At 52.2% G+C, this 21,933-nt stretch overlaps 1 protein-coding gene across 1 annotated transcript; it reads left to right on the top strand.

The window, feature by feature from the left end:
- Window positions 1–1,837: 1,837 nt before the first annotated feature.
- Window positions 1,838–15,059, top strand: DCAF15 (DDB1 and CUL4 associated factor 15). The gene is made up of 15 exons (XM_078623065.1): window positions 1,838–1,963; window positions 3,863–3,960; window positions 4,298–4,442; window positions 5,449–5,555; window positions 5,846–5,970; window positions 6,990–7,051; window positions 7,722–7,830; window positions 8,148–8,351; window positions 8,774–8,878; window positions 9,524–9,612; window positions 11,117–11,245; window positions 11,659–11,744; window positions 12,295–12,408; window positions 14,079–14,191; window positions 14,597–15,059. Exons 1-15 carry the CDS (start codon window positions 1,886–1,888, stop codon window positions 14,665–14,667), a joined length of 1,635 nt encoding a protein of 544 aa, XP_078479191.1. The 5' UTR covers window positions 1,838–1,885; the 3' UTR covers window positions 14,668–15,059.
- The last annotated feature ends 6,874 nt before the right edge of the window (window positions 15,060–21,933 follow it).

Here is a 21,933-nt window from a genome sequence, read left to right as displayed (position 1 = left end):
AAGCGTAGGCCATCGTGTGCTGGCGTCAATGTCCAATTTGTCCAATTTGAAATTATAATACACCGCAAACACCAAATGGACACCTTTCACAAGCAGCCACAGAACTCGTGTGGGGACAGGGGATGCCTTGCCCCACCTCCCCTCCCGTGGCCAACCCACCATGAGATATATTTTCAAAAGTGTAAAATGGAAAAAACTTATTTTGTGAAGACGAAGCACCCCTACAGCGTTAAATGTTCGAGACCGTGAAGGTAATGATGTGAAAAGGCAGGAGGAGCTGCAATATATAGTCTCGGTGTGATCGTGCAGGAGGTGGGGGGTGCGAGCCTGACCTTAATGCCTGTATATTTGGAGTTTGCATGTTCTTCCCGAAGTCGTGTGGATGTTTTCTCTGGGTCCTCCGCTTTTTCCCACCACATTTAGAAACATGCTTTGAAATTATATTATTTTGCTGCTATAAATGTCCAAATGATAAGCCACTTTGTTGAGCGATCATTTGTAGCCAGGTTGCTATGAAAAAGAACTTCTTACCTCACTGGGTTTACCTGGTAGAATGTCATGGTTTAGTTTTATTCGTATGTGTTTGGGTGATTTGTTTACCTTCTACTTTGCACGACTATTATGTTTTGTACTGTTTTCACCTGGTGAAAAAGAGCTTTATAGCTCATCAGATTCCTCCAGTATAAATTCATATTCTGATTGCCGCACCCCTTGAGCTGATAATGTATTTAACTACGCCACTGATCAGAAGGCATCAAATGGGCCCAGTAGGTACTCACTTTGGAATATACCAAGCAATCGCTGCCCCCTACTGGCAGACATGCCTGTTTGCAAGCCATGTGGCCGAGTCGACAAAGTGGCTAATACTTTGGACATTTATAGCAGCAACTTAATCTCAATGCATGTTTCTAAATGTGGAGGGAAACATCGGAGGACCCGGTGAAAAATCCACGCGACCACGTGGAGAGAGACACCGCAAACTCCAAATACTGTATACAGCAGCAGGCGTCAGGGTCGCGATTGAACCGACGACCTCTCCTGCATACCAGGCCAGGAAGATAACGTCACACCACCGTCAATCAATAAAGTATACAAGTTAAAATTGCATCATCAATTCCCAAGCTTGGAAAAGTCAGTAAAACCACAGAAAACAGTCCAAGACCACACCAACAACACGGTCTCTCAATAAAAAAAAATTATACATTAAAATTGAACTAATTCTTGACTTAAAGCTTTCGTGACTGCAGGAATTCATACTGTTTGGGTCTTTCGGTAAAGTCACGTAGATAGAAAAGTAATTTAAAAAAACCCACGACGTTTCGATCGCAACACAAGCAATCGTCTTCAGGTTACTTTACCGAAAGACCCAAATAGTATAAAATTGAACTCTCAATACATTGTTAAGGATGAAATTAACAAGTCACATTTGCAAATGCGACTGTATCCATCCAGCGCTCATTTTCTGCTTTAGAATTTTTTTAAGCAGCGTGCGTCATTACGTCACCCTGTACGTGATGACGTAGTTAGGACGCTTCTTGCGCTCCGAACTCCGCTACCAATTGGTCGGCTGTCGCCGGATGGTGAAAAGCCGGCGGTGGGGCGTGTGGGGGGGGGGGGCGTGTGGGGGGGGGGGGCGTGTGGGGGGGGGGGGCGTGTGGGGGGGGGCGTGTGGGGGGGGGGGCGTGTGGGGGGGGGGGCGTGTGGGGGGGGGAGGCGTGTGGGGGGGGGGGCGTGTGGGGGGGCGGGGGGGGTGTGGAGGAGGGGCGTGGGGGAGGCGTAGGGGTATCGGGGTCAACGGGGGGGGCGGGGTCAACGTGTGTGGGGGGGGTCAACGTGTGGCGGAAGTGGGAAGTGACGTCACGACAGGGAGAAAGAAGCGCGGGAAATGGCGCCGCCCGTGGTGTCTCGCAGGCGGCGGTGTCGGACCGCGCCGGGCCTCGTGCAGCGCCTCGCCCTCATCCCGGTGCGAAGGGAAACGAAGGAGACGACGCGCGCTCGCTTGCTCGCAGTCTGCCAGAGTTGTGCAGTGAGCACCGGTGCTCGGTAGAGGCAGCCAGGTTCATAAAGCCGAACAAGGCTGGGTATGCCTCATACGAGTCAGACTGAGGCTCCCCCTGCCCTATGGCTCATCGAGCCAGACTAAAGCAGTGTTGTGCTTGTGTGCCATAGGGACGGACCAAGGCCTTGCTTTGTGTGTTATGGAGAGAAACTGAGGCAATGTTGTGTGTGTTAGTCTCAGAGCCACACTAAAGGCAATGCTGTGTGTGCACGCGTTTCATAGAGCCAGGCTGAGGCAGTGCTGTACGTGCGTGCACGAGTCTTGTCCAGATGGCAGGCAGTGATGTGATGTGTTGTGTGTACCTGATCCATAGAGACAGACTAGGGCAGTGCTGTGTGTGCATGAGTCTCATGGAGCCCACACTGAGGCAGTGCTGTGTGTACATGAGTCTCATGGAGCCACACGGAGGCAGTGCTGTGTGTGTGCATGAGTCTCATGGAGCCACACTGAGGCAGTGCTGTGTGTACATGAGTCTCATGGAGCCACACTGAGGCAGTGCTGTGTGTACATGAGTCTCATGGAGCCACACTGAGGCAGTGCTGTGTACATGAGTCTCATGGAGCCACACTGAGGCAGTGCTGTGTGTGTACATGAGTCTCATGGAGCCACACTGAGGCAGTGCTGTGTGTGCATGAGTCTCATGGAGCCCACACTGAGGCAGTGCTGTGTGTGCATGAGTCTCATGGAGCCAGACTGAGGCAGTGCTGTGTGTGCATGAGTCTCATGGAGCCACACTGAGGCAGTGCTGTGTGTGTACATGAGTCTCATGGAGCCCACACTGAGGCAGTGCTGTGTGGGCATGAGTCTCATGGAGCCAGACTGAGGCAGTGCTGTGTGTACATGAGTCGCATGGAGCTCACACTGAGGCAGTGCTGTGTGTACATGAGTCTCATGGAGCCACACTGAGGCAGTGCTGTGTGTGCATGAGTCTCATGGAGCCACACTGAGGCAGTGCTGTGTGTACATGAGTCTCATGGAGCCACACTGAGGCAGTGCTGTGTGTGTACATGAGTCTCATGGAGCCACACTGAGGCAGTGCTGTGTACATGAGTCTCATGGAGCCACACTGAGGCAGTGCTGTGTGTGTACATGAGTCTCATGGAGCCACACTGAGGCAGTGCTGTGTGTGCATGAGTCTCATGGAGCCCACACTGAGGCAGTGCTGTGTGTACATGAGTGTCATGCAGCCACACTGAGGTAGTGCTGTGTGTACATGAGTCTCATGGAGCCAGACTGAGGCAGTGCTGTGTGTGCATGAGTCTCATGGAGCCAGACTGAGGCAGTGCTGTGTGTGCATGAGTCTCATGGAGCCACACTGAGGCAGTGCTGTGTGTGTACATGAGTCTCATGGAGCCCACACTGAGGCAGTGCTGTGTGGGCATGAGTCTCATGGAGCCACACGGAGGCAGTGCTGTGTGTTTGCATGAGTCTCATGGAGCCACACTGAGGCAGTGCTGTGTGTACATGAGTCTCATGGAGCCACACTGAGGCAGTGCTGTGTGTACATGAGTCTCATGGAGCCACACTGAGGCAGTGCTGTGTGTACATGAGTCTCATGGAGCCACACTGAGGCAGTGCTGTGTGTACATGAGTTTCATGGAGCTCACACTGAGGCAGTGCTGTGTGTGCATGAGTCTCATGGAGCCCACACTGAGGCAGTGCTGTGTGTGCATGAGTCTCATGGAGCCCACACTGAGGCAGTGCTGTTTGTACGCGAGTCTCATAGAGCCACACTGAGGCAGTGTTGTATTTGTGCACGAGTCTCTTAGAGACCGACTAAGACCGTGAGTGCTGTGTGTGTAGATCACTGGCCGGATCCCACGCCTCCTGTTCCGGGCTCTGCCCTCGCGTCTGTGCCGCCCGCTGGGCTCCATTGTGTCGGAGGGCGTCATGAGGCAAGGGTGAGTTGGTTGGGATCGGGCCACGGGTGCGGTTTTGCCCAACACAAGCACGGGCACAAACACACCCTTCAGTTTAACACGTAGTAGGGCTTTCGACACCAATATCATCCATAATAATACAGGTTTGTTTTGGGTTAGATCTTGTAAATATATAAATGTGTCGTTAAACCCGCCACCATCCTCAATAGGAACATGGATTTTCCACCACAGGCTCAGGGCTATAAACAGGTTATGAGAACTGTCTCAGTGCTCAATTGAGCAGGAAATCACAGATTGTTTGACGCAAGTGTCTATTGTATCTGTGTGATGATTATGGGGGTATGTATGATGTGTGTAGACACGTGTTCCTTGGGTTCAGCAAGTGTGGCCGTTTCCTGCTGTCGTACACGCGGCGCCTGGAGGAGATAGATGCAACCGCCACAGCGCTATACGTGTACGACCTGTACTGGTGGGGCTTCTCGCTCTCCCGGCCCTTACAGCAGGTGACACACTGCATACAACGAAGACAAATATCTCCGGTATAGTATTTAACAGACTGTTGGGGAAAGTGCAGTTTAGCGAGTAGCACCAATGAAGGCACAAGAGGGGGGGTGGGTGGCCAGTACCGTGCCCGGCCGCCGAGTGACGGTGTTTGCACATCGTATCAGGTTCTTATTTGAGGCTGAGTCGACCTAGTGGATACCCAGGACTGGTTCATATAATCGTCACTGGCGTTGGCCTTGAGCGGGAATAGAACTCTGTTGGCCGAGTTTGTAGAGGAGCGCTTACCACTGCGCCACCGCTCCCCACACACTGCATATACACATGCATTCACAACATCCTGCCTTCCGAAGGCGGGAAACCTGTGACTTCATTAAGCCCCACTCTTCACCTCCGGTACAACAGCACACATATCAACAGGTGAATTTTATTTTCAACTATTATCACGCCATCTGATTAGTCGTGGAATCAAACTAATAATCTAGTAATCAATTATAATAGACAGCCCAGCTGTACTGGATACTGAATCATGCTCAAATGTGCGACCACTGGGCGTGTCAAGTTGTTGGAGGCTGATTTGGGACTACACGGTGGGCAACAGAGAAACAGTGCCGCAAAAGCCATTGTTGTACGGTACTTTCTATGCCCCATCATCTGTGCACCCATTCTCTGCATCCCCCCCCCCTTCACCAAATAGCCCTTAAGGCGTTGGGATGCCCTCATCCAGCAGTAGATTGACAAAATGGTTGTACATTTACTTGTATTTATACGCACACTCACTGTATACACATACTGCATCTTACGTATACGATCTGTGCCGGGTTTGAATGCTTTTATAAAGTTTAACTTGATAATCAAGAGCAACATCGTCATGCGTGTGTACCTGCGTGCACAGGTGTTTGTCCATTTCAGTGTACCTGGACGTGCCCATGCATGTACAGGTGTGTGAGTACGTGTGTATGTCTGTGTAACCTGTGTGCACATGTGTTTGTTTGCCTGCATGTGCAGGTGTGCCGTGTGCGTCTGTTTGGGGACACCCCAGCGTGTAGCGACCTCTTCCTTTCCGTGTGCGAGTGGCCCTCGGACCCCTCACAAATCATGGTCTACGGCATCAGGTACCCACAACCCACAGCTCAGATTAATTGTCCAGAGACTCGTTACCCTACGACTCTGTGAAAGGGATCCGTAACCAGTTCCGTGAAAAGCTCTTAGCTATGGAGGTGGCCGTGTGGCTCAGGGGTCAGAGATGCAGAGCTGGTGACGGTGGTGGTGTAGACGCGGTTTACGGTTCTCGTGTTGATCGTCTTGATAGTGTTGATGCTGCCCGTGATGGTGTTGATAGTGATGGAATTTCATGCTGTCTGTGATGGTGTTGATGGTGATGGTGTTGATGTTGCTCGTGCAGTACAGTGATCTCCGATTTACCACTCGGTGTACTGCCGAGCGAGGATCACCGCGATGTCTTCATCACCATCGCTGCCTCGCCACCCCTTACCGCGTGTGCAGAGTGCAGCAGTGCCTTACCCACAGGTACTGCTCACACAGATAGTACTGCACCCACAGATACCACTGCACCCACAGATACGTATGTATGTGTATGTATGTTTAACTTCTTTCGCACCGTACGTAGCCAACCGTGGTAATACCACTGCACCCACAATAGAATGAGCAACCTCCCATTGAGAAAATTAGACAATTCAGATGTTTCCTTCATATATCTGTCGCGGCATTAAAAAAGGTATTCGTTTCACAATTAATTGGCTCCACGGCCTTTCTTGGAGTGAATTTCAGCAGCATCAATTCAATACAAACATACTGGACCGGTTTTGGCATATCGTGTCTCATCAGCACAGTCACATTTGCTTGAATTGATGCTGGTGAAATGCGAGATGCTAAGGTAAGGACCCTGAACGTAAGATTGACTGGAGCGTCAACAAAAAGTGTTTGCTGTAGCGGCAAGTACATGGAGTAGAGAGGGGAGCGGCAGGAGAGTTTGTGGAGGGGATTAAGAGGGTGGTGAGAGGAGAGAGTCTGTGGAGGATCTTGAAGACAATGAATGTGATGTTGAAATTTCTGGCATCAGGTTGGGAGTGAGTGGAGGAATTGTATTATTGTAGTGCTGTGGTCTCGTTTACCGGTGCCGCTGCGAAGTCTGGCAGCGGGAACCGTGGATCATCTGGAGTTTGGAGAGGAGGAATGTGGGGGAGGCCATAGAGAGGAGAATTACAATATTGGAGTTGAGATGTGATGATGGCATGGATGAGGATCTGAGCAACAGTTCGAGTGAGGAAATGGTTGATGTGGGAGGTGTTGCAGAAATGAAGGGTTGAGGTCCCGTGCATTTCAGATTTGTGGGGAGAGACTGAGAGCTCAGAATCAAGGACAACTCCCAAGGCTTCGTACACTCATTGCCTCAGACTTGACCCCATGTTTGTGCCTGTCTTTGTGTGTTCCTTTTTGTGTTTATCACTATCCTTGTGTCTGTGTATCTTCACCTGTATCCAGGTCTGTGCATCTGTACCAGTGTCTGTGCTTTTCTGTGTCCCTAGGGGAGTCCGGTCTCCGTGGGAGGTGTCGTCGTCATGGATACCTTGTCAACTTCCACTATCAGGCATGTACCGCCTCGTGTAACCATTGTGTGTGAACCACTGTCCACTAATGTGTGTACTTCCGTGCGTGTCGTGCACCCCCTCGTGTACTGTGTGTTTCTTACGGTGTCTACCTTTGTGTACTACTATGTGTATCACCCAGAGGTCCAAGTTCAATGCCTGGCCGCAGTGAATATCAGTGGTAATTAACTTATTACCGTAAACCTTTCCCATTCCGAGACATCTGCAAGTTGCAGAGTGGGTCTCGTTCACCGCTGAATCTCGGAAAGTGCTAGTGGTTTGCATTAATTTTAATTAGAGAGGCATGGCGCCATTGTTTTTAAAGACATTGTTCCAACCGCAGAAAACTTTAGCGACATGACCACACTGATAGCTGGTGCCAAACGATGCCATTTTCCCTCCCGCATGGTCTTGTGAGATCCTCGGTACGTCTTCTGACCTAAAGACATACTGATAAAGTTATTTAAATTAGTTTTTCTTCCAATTATGTAATCGGGAAAAAAAACTGATTCCGATGACTTACACGTACGTCATCGGAATGGCAAACGGTTATTAGCATTTGGCATAAGTCTGTATGGCTACATGGGATCTCTTTTTCTTTGTGCCACTGTGTCCCACTGTATGTGTTCCCCTGTCTGTATGCTGCACTCTACATACCGTTTTGGATCCCAGGTGGTGTTCCCGTTCCCCGGGTTCCAGCCATCCGTCCAGCTCGGCTGTGACCGTATCCTCGTGCTCAACACCAGCTACTCGCTGCTGGCCTGTGCCGTCTCGCTCACGGGTACGCTCAGCACGAAACCTGCACAGCACAGGCATTTACTTTCGAGATGACATTCTTCTAAACACTAAACGTAACTCGACCCATATCCTTGACCCTAACCCTAACTTCAACCAAACCCTTACCTGACCCATAGGCCTATTCTTCACCCAAACCCTATATCTATTCCCAACCCCAAACAGTACCACTAACACTGATCATAACCCTACTGCTAACCATACTTATACCTTTAACCCCCTGCATCTAACCCAACCTTTAAACCCTTAGCCTGACTCTACTGCTAACCCTGACCATTCTGTGTTTTTATTCTGTGACTGCAGAAGAGGCTGGAAGTGCCACTCCAGGTCTCCTTTACCAGCAGGCGGAGACAAAGCCGGAGACACAGAGACTCAGGTCCCCAGGGAGACCGGCTCCCAGGTCTCCCGACGGTCTCCGCTCTTCTGTTCCTCACGTCTCCGTGGGCGGGACGCCGCTCCACGCCATGGAGGAGGAGGGAGACCTGGCGGGGAGCGGGGAGGATCATGGTGAGGAAGAATGGGGATGCGCGTGTGGGTGTGGACACACTTTTAGATAGGTTAATGTATGAGTGTGTACGGGTGATGCTTATGTATCGTGGGGAGTGGTAGGGACGTGGTTATCACACTTCACTACGAACCCTGTGACCCGAGTTCGATCCCCGCTCATGGCCAACACCAGCGATAATTATCTGAACTGGTCCTGGGCCTCCCCTAGGTTGACTCAGCCTCAATTGAATACCTGGTGCGATGAGTAAAAACATTACCACTAGGGAGACAAAGGCGGCCGGGCATGGTGCTGGCCACCCACCCCCTCATGTGCCGTTCTGGCCTTCATAGGTGCTCGCTAACAGCACCTGCCCCAAGTCTAGTAAGGCTATTCGGGGGCTCTTTTTCTTTATGCTGTACTGTAATATGTGTATGTGCCACAGACCCTGGCGTGGAGCTTGGGGGCGTGAGCTACAGTAGCAGCGTCTACTCCCTCGCTCGCACACCGAGCCTGGACCACTCGAGGGGTGGGCGGGGCTCCTCCTACGGTGGGTGACTGTGTGAGCGTGTCTGTGCGAGTGTGTGGGTTGAGCGGTGGTGTCGTGCTTAGCGGACTAAACTATGAAACTGGCAGTCCGTGTTAAATTCCTACTCACAGCCAACATTGGTGGAAAATTCTAAACTGGTCCTTGGACCCTCCCCGAGATGGACTCAACCTTAAATTAGTACTTGGTGCGGTGTGTACCGGCAGACTTCGCTTAGCTCTCAAGATGTGTTCCTGGAGAAGTGAGCGCTAATTGAAACAGCGTTCTATGGGGTTATGCTAAGCGAGGTCTGCTAGGCGTGGTGCTGCCCATCCACCCCCTTGTGCGCCGTGCCAGTGTGTGTGTGTTATATATTGATGAAAGTTGGAGTGGTGGCAGGGTGGTTTGCGCGCTGCGCAATGAACCCAATCATCTCTGTCCGATTCCTGGCCATGGCTAACATCGTATCGAGCAATATCTGAAAGGGCTCCTGTGCCAGCCCTTCACCAATCCGCACTGACCATCATGGTGAAGTATGGTCAAATAACTCCTGTGACCGACATGATTTGGGGAGGCCTTCATGCAAGAGTGGTTTGACAATTGGCTGTAAGTTACTCTTGTTATTTTCAATAATATATTGAGGTGTGTGTGTGTGTGTGTCGTCCACAGATGAGGACATGAAGCCAGGTCTCCCTGTGTCCGTCACCGACTTCGCTCTGCGGCAAGGCATCCTCGTCTCTGAGGCAATGGCACAGCGGGTAATGGCACGTTGCCATGGTCACCACTGTTACCATGGTACCACACATTATTAGCACAAAGAGTGATGGTGTGTGTGTGTGTGAAGCTAGACTATTTGCTTAGATATGTCTGTATATTTTTGTGTGTGTGGGGAGCGGTAATGTAATGGTTAATGCACTACAATATGAACCCGGCGACCCGAGTTTGAGTGTAATTCACGGCCAACATCGGCGACGAATATCTCAACTGTTCCTGGGCTTCCACGAGGTCGACTCGGCCTTAAGTGAATGCCTGGTGCAGTATGTAAAACATCACCATTTGGGAGACTTAGATGGCCTGGCATGATGCTGGCCACACTACCCACTTGTGTACCATGCCAGCGTTTGTAGGTGCTCGCTAACAGCACTTGCCTCAACAGTCTGTGTGAAGAAATGGGATTTTTCATGTTTGGCACTGTGATATTACGTAGGCATGTGTATATCAGAATAATAATCTTTACTTAGACTGGAGGAATCCAATGAGATATGAAACTTATTTTTTCACAGACGTCCAGTAGTGGCGGGTCAGCATGTATAACTAAGATCTGTACTGTATAACAGCTCTACTGTCGCAGGACGCCTATGATATGAAGCCGAACAGCTTAACGAGCTGTTCGTGCTGAAATAAATGTATCTATAAAATACAATCTATCTAAAATAACCACGTGATTTAGAAAATGTGATTCAAGTGAAAATATTTGAAAAGTTCCCCTCTCTGTGAAACGCAAGAAAATGTTACGGACCCATATTACGTGATCGGTGACGTGGTGAGGAGGGGTAGGGGGGGGGCGGAGGAGAAGGACTGAACCTTGATCAGGGCCGAGCGAAAGGGGACTCCGGTCATCCTCGCGGCGACTTTTGGCTGACTATCGAACAAAGACAGTCACCGCATCGCACGCTTTCAGATGCACTTCTGCGGCTGTCTGGGAACACTTTGAAATCATCTGGATTGAAAACGAATTTCTTTAGAACTGTTTTTTGTGTTTAGTTTGTTGTCCTTCCCCCACACCTCCCGATTTGCACGGGTGGCTACGTTCGGTGCAAAAGAACTTTAACATACATACCTACATTGTTGAGAAAAAAGGCCACTTAGGGACACACAGAGAAACATCCCTATCCTGCATACGTACCCCTTCACAGTACCTGTGTCTTAAAGACTGACAGGGCTTAGGGCTGACAAATAAGGTAAACGTTTCTGAAGTAGTTGCTGTGTTGATGTAGTGCTGCGTGTAGACGCTGGTAAAGAGGCGTTGTGTAAGCTGAATTGTTCGTGCCTTGTTTGACGTAGACAATGTTGTGTTAATTGCTTTGGCATTGTGCTTTAGCTCTCTCATGGTATGCAAATATATGGAAGGAGCGGCTCCAGTGTCAAATCACCTCACATGCACCTCACCCATCATGCGCTGCAACCCGTTGGACTGTGACAATCTGTTAATGGGATTGCATTTGTTGTGTGTGTGTGGTGTGTGTGTGTGTGCACGCACAGGCAATGTGTGTGCGTGTGGAGCAGCTCACGCTAGACCTGGAGGACGTGATCAGCGCCTCCATTGCGTCGCACGCACCCTGGAGCGACCGCTTCTGTTCCTTCACTGACTATGACGCCGTCGTGCTGCAGGTCACCACACATGTACCAGTATGCGTGTGTACACATGTGTACACACGTGTTTACACGTGTGTACACACGTGTTTACACGTGTGTACGCCTTTGTCTGTATGGGGAGCAGCAGCGTAGTCGTTAGCGTGCTGCGCTATGAACCCAGCAATCCAAGTTGGATTCCTGATTACAGCCAACATCGGTGACTATCATCTGAACCAGTCCTGGGCTTCCTCCAGATCGACTCAGCCTCAAATGGGTACCTGGTGTGGTGTGTAAACATCGCCACTGGGGAGACAGTCGCCGAGCGTGGTGCTGGCGTACCCACCCCCTCGTGTGCCGTGCCGGTCTTCATAGGTGCTCGATAACAATGCTTGCCCCAACAGTCTGTTAAGGCTCTACGGGTGATCTTTGTCTTTGCTATATGTGAACAGGTTTGCCCAGACACTGCCTCGGTTCTCCTCATGATTGGGCTGATTCTCCTGGCCTTCCCAGTCGCCCCACAGCCTGGCACCGACAGGTGAGCCCCGACCCCTCCTCCCTACCCACTTGATTCCCTTTCATACCCCCAATCTCCCAGATCCTCGTGACTCTCATCAACACCCCCCCCACCCCCGGTACCCAGCTACACCTTGATTCTCCTAACCCTGCTTCCATCCCCCCCCCCTCCCCCATCCTGCTGATCCACTTGGACCCCCCACCCCCTTGCTCCCACAATATCAGTGATCCTCATGATTATCTCTCCCCCTTGATTCCAACTTGAACCCCTTGATGAATCTGATCTGCACTTTGTTAATCCTGGCTGCCTGCTAATTGCCTTGAATGTTCTCCTTTTGAGCCTCTTAGTTTGTGTTAATTGTCATAAATTACTCTTGATCCGCTTACGATTCCGCGTAAATTCCCCTTTGGTCCCCTGTTTTATGAATTAACATTGAGTTCATTGATCCTCCATAATATCCCAATTACCTCTTATCGCCCTCCTCTTATCCCCTTAACTGTCTGTGATCCACTTGAGCCCCCTCGCTCCCCTTTGATCCCTGTTGATCCCCGCTCCCACCGTGCCGGGCTAGATGTCCCCGCACGCACCACGCATCTATGTTCATTCGCTGGAGCTTGAGCACGGGGAGAGCGGAGACGATCGGAGTGGAGGGGATGCTGCACGAGGTGGAGGGCAGACCTAGCAGGTGACACTCTCACCACACAACGCTCACCACTCACGCTCACATGCCGCACAAAGTGTTCGTGCTCACGTTTCAACTTGCACATGCCGCACTCGCCACTCATTCTTACCACTCACGTTGACACTCACCACTCGCCACGCTCACCGCTCACACCACTCGCCATGCTCGCAACTACTCACCATACACAACCAACACTCATCACCACTCACCAATACTCAGGACTTGTACTTATCATGGTAGAGCGTGGTGTAGGGATTCTTCATCATTACGTGGTGTACCGTGGTGCAGTGTGGTGTCGTAATGTTCACCATGGCGTGGTGTACCATAGTGCAGTGTGGTGTCGTAATGTTCACCATGGCGTGGTGTACCGTAGTGCAGTGTGGTGTCGTAATGTTCACCATGGCGTGGTGTACCGTAGTGCAGTGTGGTGTTGTAATGTTCACCATGGCGTGGTGTACCGTAGTGCAGTGTGGTGTCGTAATGTTCACCATGGCGTGGTGTACCGTGGTGCAGTGTGGTGTCGTAATGTTCACCATGGCGTGGTGTACCGTGGTGCAGTGTGGTGTGGTAATGTTCACCATGGCGTGGTGTACCGTGGTGCAGTGTGGTGTGGTAATGTTCACCATGGCATGGTGTACCGTGGTGCAGTGTGGTGTCGTAATGTTCACCATGGCGTGGTGTACCATAGTGCAGTGTGGTGTCGTAATGTTCACCATGGCGTGGTGTACCGTAGTGCAGTGTGGTGTCGTAATGTTCACCATGGCGTGGTGTACCGTAGTGCAGTGTGGTGTCGTAATGTTCACCATGGCATGGTGTACCGTGGTGCAGTGTGGTGTCGTAATGTTCACCATGGCGTGGTGTACCGTGGTGCAGTGTGGTGTCGTAATGTTCACCATGGCGTGGTGTACCGTGGTGCAGTGTGGTGTGGTAATGTTCACCATGGCGTGGTGTACTGTGGTGCAGCGTGGTGTCGTAATGTTCATCATGGCGTGATGTACCGTGGTGCAGCGTGGTGTCGTAATGTTCACCATGGCGTGGTGTACCGTGGTGCAGCGTGGTGTCGTAATGTTCACCATGGCGTGGTGTACCGTGGTGCAGTGTGGTGTCGTAATGTTCATCATTACGTGGTGTACCGTGGTGCAGCGTGGTGTCGTAATGTTCACCATGGCGTGGTGCAGCGTGGTGTCGTAATGTTCACCATGGCGTGGTGTACCGTGGTGCAGCGTGGTGTCGTAATGTCCATCATGGCGTGGTGTACCGTGGTGCAGCGTGGTGTCGTAATGTTCATCATGGCGTGGTGTACCGTGGTGCAGCGTGGTGTCGTAATGTTCATCATGGCGTGATATACCGTGGTGCAGCGTGGTGTCGTAATGTTCACCATGGCGTGGTGTACCGTGGTGCAGCGTGGTGTCGTAATGTTCACCATGGCGTGGTGTACCGTGGTGCAGCGTGGTGTCGTAATGTTCATCATGGCGTGGTGTACCGTGGTGCAGTGTGGTGTCGTAATGTTCATCATGGCGTGGTGTACCGTGGTGCAGTGTGGTGTCGTAATGTTCACCATGGCGTGGTGTACCGTGGTGCAGCGTGGTGTCGTAATGTTCATCATGGCGTGGTGTACCGTGGTGCAGCGTGGTGTCGTAATGTTCACCATGGCGTGGTGTACCGTGGTGCAGTGTGGTGTGGCGGCGGTGGCGTAAGTCCTGTGCTGAGCTGCTGATCAAGTGGACGAACCCCGTGAAGCCAAGCCAAGCCGTGACGAGACTCACGAACCAGGCCGTACACACCGGTACAGCAACACCACCATAAATGACACCGTCAACACCTTCACTATCATCGGCACCATCGCCATCAATACCAAAAGCGCCAAAAACATCATTACTATTATGACCACCATCAACACCAAAACCAACCTCCATCACTATGAACAAAATCACCATCGTCATTGTCATCTGTGAAATAGCTTCATAGCTCCATCAGATTCCTCCAGTCTAAACAAAGATTCAGATTATCGCCATGACCGTCGGCACCATTTATATTGCCATCAACACCACCACCACCACCATTGTCATTGTGATGTTGCCATGATAATAATGGTATCACCATGGTGAGTATTGCATTTCCTTGGTGACGATGTTGCTATGGTAATGATGTTGCTATGGTAACGATGATGTTGTCATGGTGATGTGTGCAGGATGTTCATTGAAGGTCCTGTTGGATGGAGACAGATGCAGAGGCGTGAGACTGGGACAGAGTCTCAACTGATATGTGGAGAGACTTATATTTGCACGGTTGTCGCTACGTCCTGTGCGAAATAAGTTATCCATACAATAACAGGGACACCCGGATATCTTAGACAAGGAGACATCTCGGATAGAGACGGAGACAGACACGGATACACTTGATTAATGTGTGGAGACACTAAGGCAACTAAGATGCACAGGGAGATACCTCAAGAGAGATACACATTTCGACACACACACACACCATGAATACACATACATTTGAGTTACAGATTCCCAGAGACAGACACTTGACACACAGACATGGAGATACGGGCACACACTTGAGACCTGAAGACGCGTACATATTGAACTTGAGTTTCCACGGAAACATGTTTGTTGCTGTTAATACTGAAAATAAACATTTTAATTGTGTCGGTGTGTTCAGTGTGTTAGTTTATATTGAGTCTGTATATCTCTCTCTGTGTGTATTTATGTGTTAATGTATATGTGGGGATGCGAAAAAATGTCTGCTGTCCTGGGGAATCGTGGGTTCTCCCTAACAGGTCTGGCCGATTGTGGGAAGTTTTGACATGTTCTGTAAGTTCTAGATTTGAAAAAACCTTAGAGTATGTTCTGTAAGGGTTATAAGGCTGATATGGCAAGTCGAGTATCAGCCTATAACTAGAATATATGCAATTCAAAACTAAAAGTTAAAAAAACTAGAGTGTGGATTTAAATGTATTTCACTCGTAGGGAAGGGTCAACCTAACGCTCATCACATTATTTTAAGCCAAACACTTAAAAATATAGAATGTACCATCAGTAATTTTGTCTCCCACGGAGTGGGACGCTGAAGCCATAAAGAAGTCAACAGAGATGTGTGTGTCGGGGACAAGAGTGGACTTTCACTGGGCCCTTGTGCAAGGCACGAGTGTGGTGGGGGACGCCGTTTTGTTTTCACCCTCTTCATAGTCCGGCACCTGGGCCCCTCCTGCCCGAGGGCACCGGTGCAGTTCCACCGCCTGCACACTCGATAGCTTCGTACCGGTAGAGAGCAAGAGGTGTGTGCACGTGTGTCGGTGTCCGTGGTGATGGACAAACGTGGGGAGTGGTGGCGCAGTAGTCGGCGAGCTGCGAACCTGGCGACCTGAGTTCAATTGCCGCCCTTGACCAACAACAGCAGCGAATATTTGAACCGGTCCTGGGCCTCCCCTAGGTTGACTCCGCCTCAAATGAGTGCCTGGTGCCGTGTGGAATACAACGTCACGAGGGAGACAAAGGCAGTCGGGTGTGATGCTGGCCAGCCACTCTCCTCGTGTGCCGTGCCAGCCTTAATAGGTGCTCGCTAACAACACTTGTCCCAACCGGCTTGTATAGGCTACGCGTGGGATTGATGTATGGTGCAGGTGGGTTGTGTGTGCATTCGCGCTCTGATCATGAGAAGCGACAAGGGGCAATGTGGAGGGGAGGCTTTGTTGAGGACGTGCCCCGGCTAAGACAAATACCTCCATACGAGCCTTTTTCCCGTCCAAGGACGACGGGTGTATTGCAGTGAATCTGCAACTAGCAAGTGAAAAGCAGACCGCGACGTGATATTCATTGCTTCAATCCGTGTGAAATTTGTAAGGGCGCGGTGACACAGACTTATTTAATTTAAAGGTTCAAATCCCTTGTTCATCACGACGTCCTTTTTACTTTGATGTCTCAACAGCGTCACGGAGATCACGTGACGTGAGGGTTCTGCCTTTGTTGTGAGGGTTGTGAGTTGACGCCGAGGAGGGGGGAGGAGGCGCCTCGCCCCCCCATGAGGAGTGACGTCAGCCGCTAATTATTATGAATGGGGGGGGGGGGTGTCCATTTGGAGGACGTCACCTGCTCATGATTATTAATGAGGGGGGCTAACAAAAAAACTACGACGTTTCGATCGCAACACAAGTGGTCGTCATCAGGAATAGGGGATGAGCTTCTAAAGGCAAACTGTTAATAAAGGTTTGAAATGGACATAGACTAAAGGGGCCGTCCATAAATTACGTCACGCGATTTTGGACGATTTTTTACCCCAGAAAAAGTCAGACCCCCACCCTCAACTATGACGTCACAAAGCTCTGCCCCCCCCCCCCCAAAATAAAACATGCTTCAAATCGCTTTAAACTATTGTCATTGTAGTGCGTATTTAATGTGCCGCTGTACTTTGATGTTGTAGGAGAAAATTTTTTTTAAAAAGTCTATTTAATTAAGTAGAACGTGTTGTCTATATTTATTTAAAGTTGTACATTTTGATGTGACGTCACATCCCCCCCCCCGTCGTCACACATCGTCAGGGGGAGAACACTCACACTCACCTCACACTCAGGGGGAGGACACACAAACTCCACTCACTCAGGGGGAGAACACACAAACTCCACTCACACTCACTCACACTCAGGGGGAGAACACACAAACTCCACTCACACTCACACTCAGGGGGAGAACACACAAACTCCACTCACACTCACTCACACTCAGGGGGAGAACACACAAACTCCACTCACACTCACTCACACTCAGGGGGAGAACACACAAACTCCACTCACACTCAGGGGGAAAACACACAAACTCCACTCACACTCACTCACACTCAGGGGGAGAAAACACAAACTCCACTCACACTCGGGGGGAGAACACACAAACTCCACTCACACTCACTCACACTCAGGGAGAGAACACACAAACTCCACTCACACTCACTCACACTCAGGGGGAGAACACACAAACTCCACTCACACTCACTCACACTCAGGGGGAGAACACACAAACTCCACTCACACTCAGGGGGAGAACACACAAACTCCACTCACACTCACTCACACTCAGGGGGAGAACACACAAACTCCACTCACACTCAGGGGGAAAACACACAAACTCCACTCACACTCACTCACACTCAGGGGGAGAAAACACAAACTCCACTCACACTCGGGGGGAGAACACACAAACTCCACTCACACTCACTCACACTCAGGGAGAGAACACACAAACTCCACTCACACTCACTCACACTCAGGGGGAGAACACACAAACTCCACTCACACTCACTCACACTCAGGGGGAGAACACACAAACTCCACTCACACTCAGGGGGAAAACACACAAACTCCACTCACACTCACTCACACTCAGGGAGAGAACACACAAACTCCACTCACACTCACTCACACTCAGGGGGAGAACACACAAACTCCACTCACACTCACTCACACTCAGGGGGAGAACACACAAACTCCACTCACACTCGGGGGGAGAACACACAAACTCCACTCACACTCACTCACACTCAGGGAGAGAACACACAAACTCCACTCACTCACACTCACACTCCACTCACACTCACTCACACTCAGGGGGAGAACACACAAACTTCACTCACACTCACTCACACTCAGGGGGAGAAAACACAAACTCCACTCACACTCGGGGGGAGAACACACAAACTCCACTCACACTCACTCACACTCAGGGGGAGAAAACACAAACTCCACTCACACTCACTCACACTCAGGGGGAGAAAACACAAACTCCACTCACACTCGGGGGGAGAACACACAAACTCCACTCACTCACACTCACACTCAGGGGGAGAACACACAAACTCCACTCACACTCACTCACACTCAGGGGGAGAACACACAAACTCCACTCACACTCACTCACACTCAGGGGGAGAACTGTCATGCCGCCGCCACGAAGCCGTTCAGCAGGCGCCCCATCTAAGACCTCGCCACCACCAAGCGACGGAGCCGACCCCGCGTCCCCCTCACCTCACCTCGCACGGACACACCCGCACGCATTCCCCCCCCCCCCATAGAGCTCGTGGGGAGGTCACCTGGCCGACCGGTTTTTATCCGAGAAGCCCTTATCGGGATTAAACTTTCACGGTTTCCGGCGATCAGGGAATTGGACGACCTCCCCCGTGCTACGTGGCGCCGCGGCGCTGCGACCAGCCTTAATATGGTGGGGTCGCGGCATGGGGCATTCGGCCACCGCGGTGGAGGCGCATTTTCCCCCCACACACACCCCCACGGGTCGACGAGACAGGCGGAGGAGGGAGGGGACAGCATGAATAGCGGGACCGCATGGACTCTTGCGCATAGTCATGGAGGGTTGGGAACATTATGCTTGAGCGCACAGGCCCCATTGTTAGGAAGGGTAAGGGAGTAATTAGGATGTACGCCGCCAACGTCGCTCACTGATTAGCATATCAAAAGCGCCGGAACCGCCGTGCGCGGGCTCGAGGTGCACGAGCCCATTGTTCAGCGCAGCCTCCCTTTGATGTAGAGAGGATAAATAGTGGGGCAAAAAGGGGAAATAGCGCTCTTACTCCAGCGCAAGGCGACGAGACACAGCTCCAGCCAGCGACCCGGACGTCCGTGCGACGCACCGAGGTACGCTGTTAGCACAAGGATCAGCGGACCGCCGTGGACCCTTAACAGTGAGTAAGAAGGTGAATTAGAATCATAGCAGATAAATCGGGAATAGGTATAGAGGTATCAGCGTAGGCCAGCCTCGTCGACTCACTGATTTAACATCTAGTTCCAGGTAGCGGATAATAAATCATTAATAGCTGATCGTGGCCTCGTGTGATCTCGTGTTATAAGTGTGAACGCGTGTGGTACTGTGTATGCGTAAGCTCGCGGCGTGCGTAATCAGCGTACTCCAGGTGCGCGATCATAACGTGAGCGGCGAGCGCGGCGCAGAGCGGCGCAAGAGTGGGTATCGCGTGTGGAGCTGTAGGCGTGTGTGCGCGCACGTTCACGACGTGTATAATACAGGTGCGCGATCCTAGCGTGAGTGGTCAGGGTTGAGTGAGTGCCGCGCGGAGCTGTGTGTGGGTGTGCGCGTACGTAATTAAACATGCCTACTACGCGGACCCGCGGGGGAGGAGAATCCTGGAGCGACGGCTCTCACCCCATGGGTGAAGAACGCAGCAGCGGTTCGCCTAGCAGCGAGGGGGCGAGTAATGAGGTTAACCCGGCCGTTAGGGGTACCGAGGGAGGGATCTCGGGGGCTAGCGACCCCCACATATTGGTGTCAGAAACGGGACGATCCCCCGCACCCCCAAGGGAAAGAGGCCCCCCAACCCAGATTAAAATCAAATGCACATTTACGGGCAAAGGAATTCCAACATGGAAATCGTTTGCCCGCAGCATCAGGGGGGCGAAAAAGGTTAATGGGTGGTCAGATGAGGAGGCGTTGCAGCAGTTAGAGCTACATTTAGATGGACGGGCAGCTGACTTTGTGGAAGCTTTGCCCGCAAGCGTACAAACTCAGTGGGAAAAATTAATGTGCGAACTCGAACGGCGCTTCGGCGCCTATGACGAGGAGGATGCGCAGGCGGCCTTAGAGGCACGCCGCCGCCAACCCGGCGAAGATCTACGAGATTACGCCGAGGATGTGCGCATGTTGACCCAGCTCGCGTACCCAGAGTACGAGGCAAAAATAATTGAGGGCCTCGCCGCCGGTAAAATCCAGCGATATTTGGCACGCACCCCGTGGTGGCAGCCAAATGTAGACGGTGCACGCCTCTCCTTTAGCACCCTCGTCGAGCGCGCGCGTAAATGCGAGAAACTCTCGGGTGAGCGCGCGCAGCCTCGAGGGAGGGGACGAGAGTGCGCCGTAGCGAGCCTACTCTCCGACGAGGAGGAAGAGCTCGCCATTGCAGTAAGGGGACGGGCAAGGGAGCCCCAGAGACCCAGCGAGACTACCCCGGGGTGGGTAGCCGGGTTACAGACCGGCATTGGAGATATTGCTGGCCGGGTAGACCGAATGGACGGTAAGGTAACCCACGTAGGTGAGAGGGTAACCCAGGTACGCGAGGAAGCAAATAAAAATATGAAGACCCTCCAGTCTGAGATGGGTGAACTACGCTCGACAGTAGGGGGACTAGCCGGGAGGGTGTCCCAATTAGAGTCCGATGTGGGGCAACTGCGTACTGGGGGAGGGAGAGGGAGCGGACAGGGGACCCGCTACGGAACCGCCACCCCTCCCCGGGCGTGTTATGTGTGCGATCGGCGAGGGCATCTCAGGAGGGACTGTCCGCAGGTCGCCCGAGCTAGACAAGAGCTAAGGTCAAACACTAAGGCCCCCCTAGAGAGGGGACCACCGGGGGGTCAAATCGACGTAGCCCCGACACAAACAAGCTGTGAGAATAATGGCGAGCGAGTGATCTCCACACAGGTTCCAGCAACAATGCCAACGGAAACGGTGACTCCTGACGACTGGCTGCGGGAGCTGGTGGCGGGGATCACGGGGGCCACGTCGCTGGTGGAAGGGGAGGTAAACGGAGTGCGTACCCGAATTCTGCTGGACACGGGGGCGGTGGCCTCGCTCGTGAGCGCAGCGCACTGCAGCGCGATCGGGGTCGACGTGCGTCACCTGCAGGCACCGGACCGCGCGCTGCACACGGCGAGCGGAGCCGGAATGGGGCTGCTGGGGAGAGCCACCCTAGAGGTCCGCATAGGCAGTCAGGTGTGCACCCAGGAGTTCTACGTGTCGAGTGCGTTGTGTCACGAGTGTATCGCAGGTACCGACCTCTTAGAACGGCTGGGACTCAACGTGCAACCCCGCCAGCGATGCGCCACCATGGAGAGCAACGGCGAGCGGATACCGTTCTTGGGACGAGAACCGACGCGCCTCCGCTTCGCACCTGTGGCCGCTATCCTGGCGACGGCAGTCACCATCGGCCCGCTCACCGAAATGCTGGTGCCGGTGGCAACATTCCCCACCGACCCCGCGCTCCGACCATCAGGGGAGGTAATGCTAACTCCTCACCCGGAGTTGGCAAAACGGTATGGGGTTGTGGGATCCGCCACGTTGGTAAACGCAGATGGGGGCCGATTGTTTATGCGGATGTTTAACCCCCACAGTACCCCAGCGATACTGCGGCGGCGCACCCCGATAGCCACTGTACACCCCCTGCACGCACGCCACTCTAACGACTCGGTGTTCGCACTCTGGGCTGAAGACCCCGGTCGTCCTGAGGGTGACCAGGACCTGGCCTGGCGAGTCGGCCCGACTCCCCGAGCCGAGGTCATTCCCCTGCTCGACGCGTTACATGTACCATGGGCGGATTTACCTAAGGGAGAGGCCGATCGGCTGCGCGAGTTACTGCGGGAGTATGCCGACGTATTCAGTGAGCACGACTCGGACGTGGGTCGGACCGATCTTGTTAAGCACCAAATTGACACCGGTGCAGCCCGACCCATCAAACTCCCTTCGTACCGAGTGGGCGCACCCGAACGCGCCCAAATCAAAGAGGCAGTTGGGGACA

Source organism: Lampetra planeri, chromosome 3 (genome assembly GCF_965212315.1).
Source record: "Lampetra planeri chromosome 3, kcLamPlan1.2.h2, whole genome shotgun sequence".
Lineage (NCBI taxonomy): Eukaryota > Metazoa > Chordata > Hyperoartia > Petromyzontiformes > Petromyzontidae > Lampetra > Lampetra planeri.
Note: the sequence above shows the minus strand (reverse complement) of the source record. Positions and strands in the feature narration are given on the sequence as shown.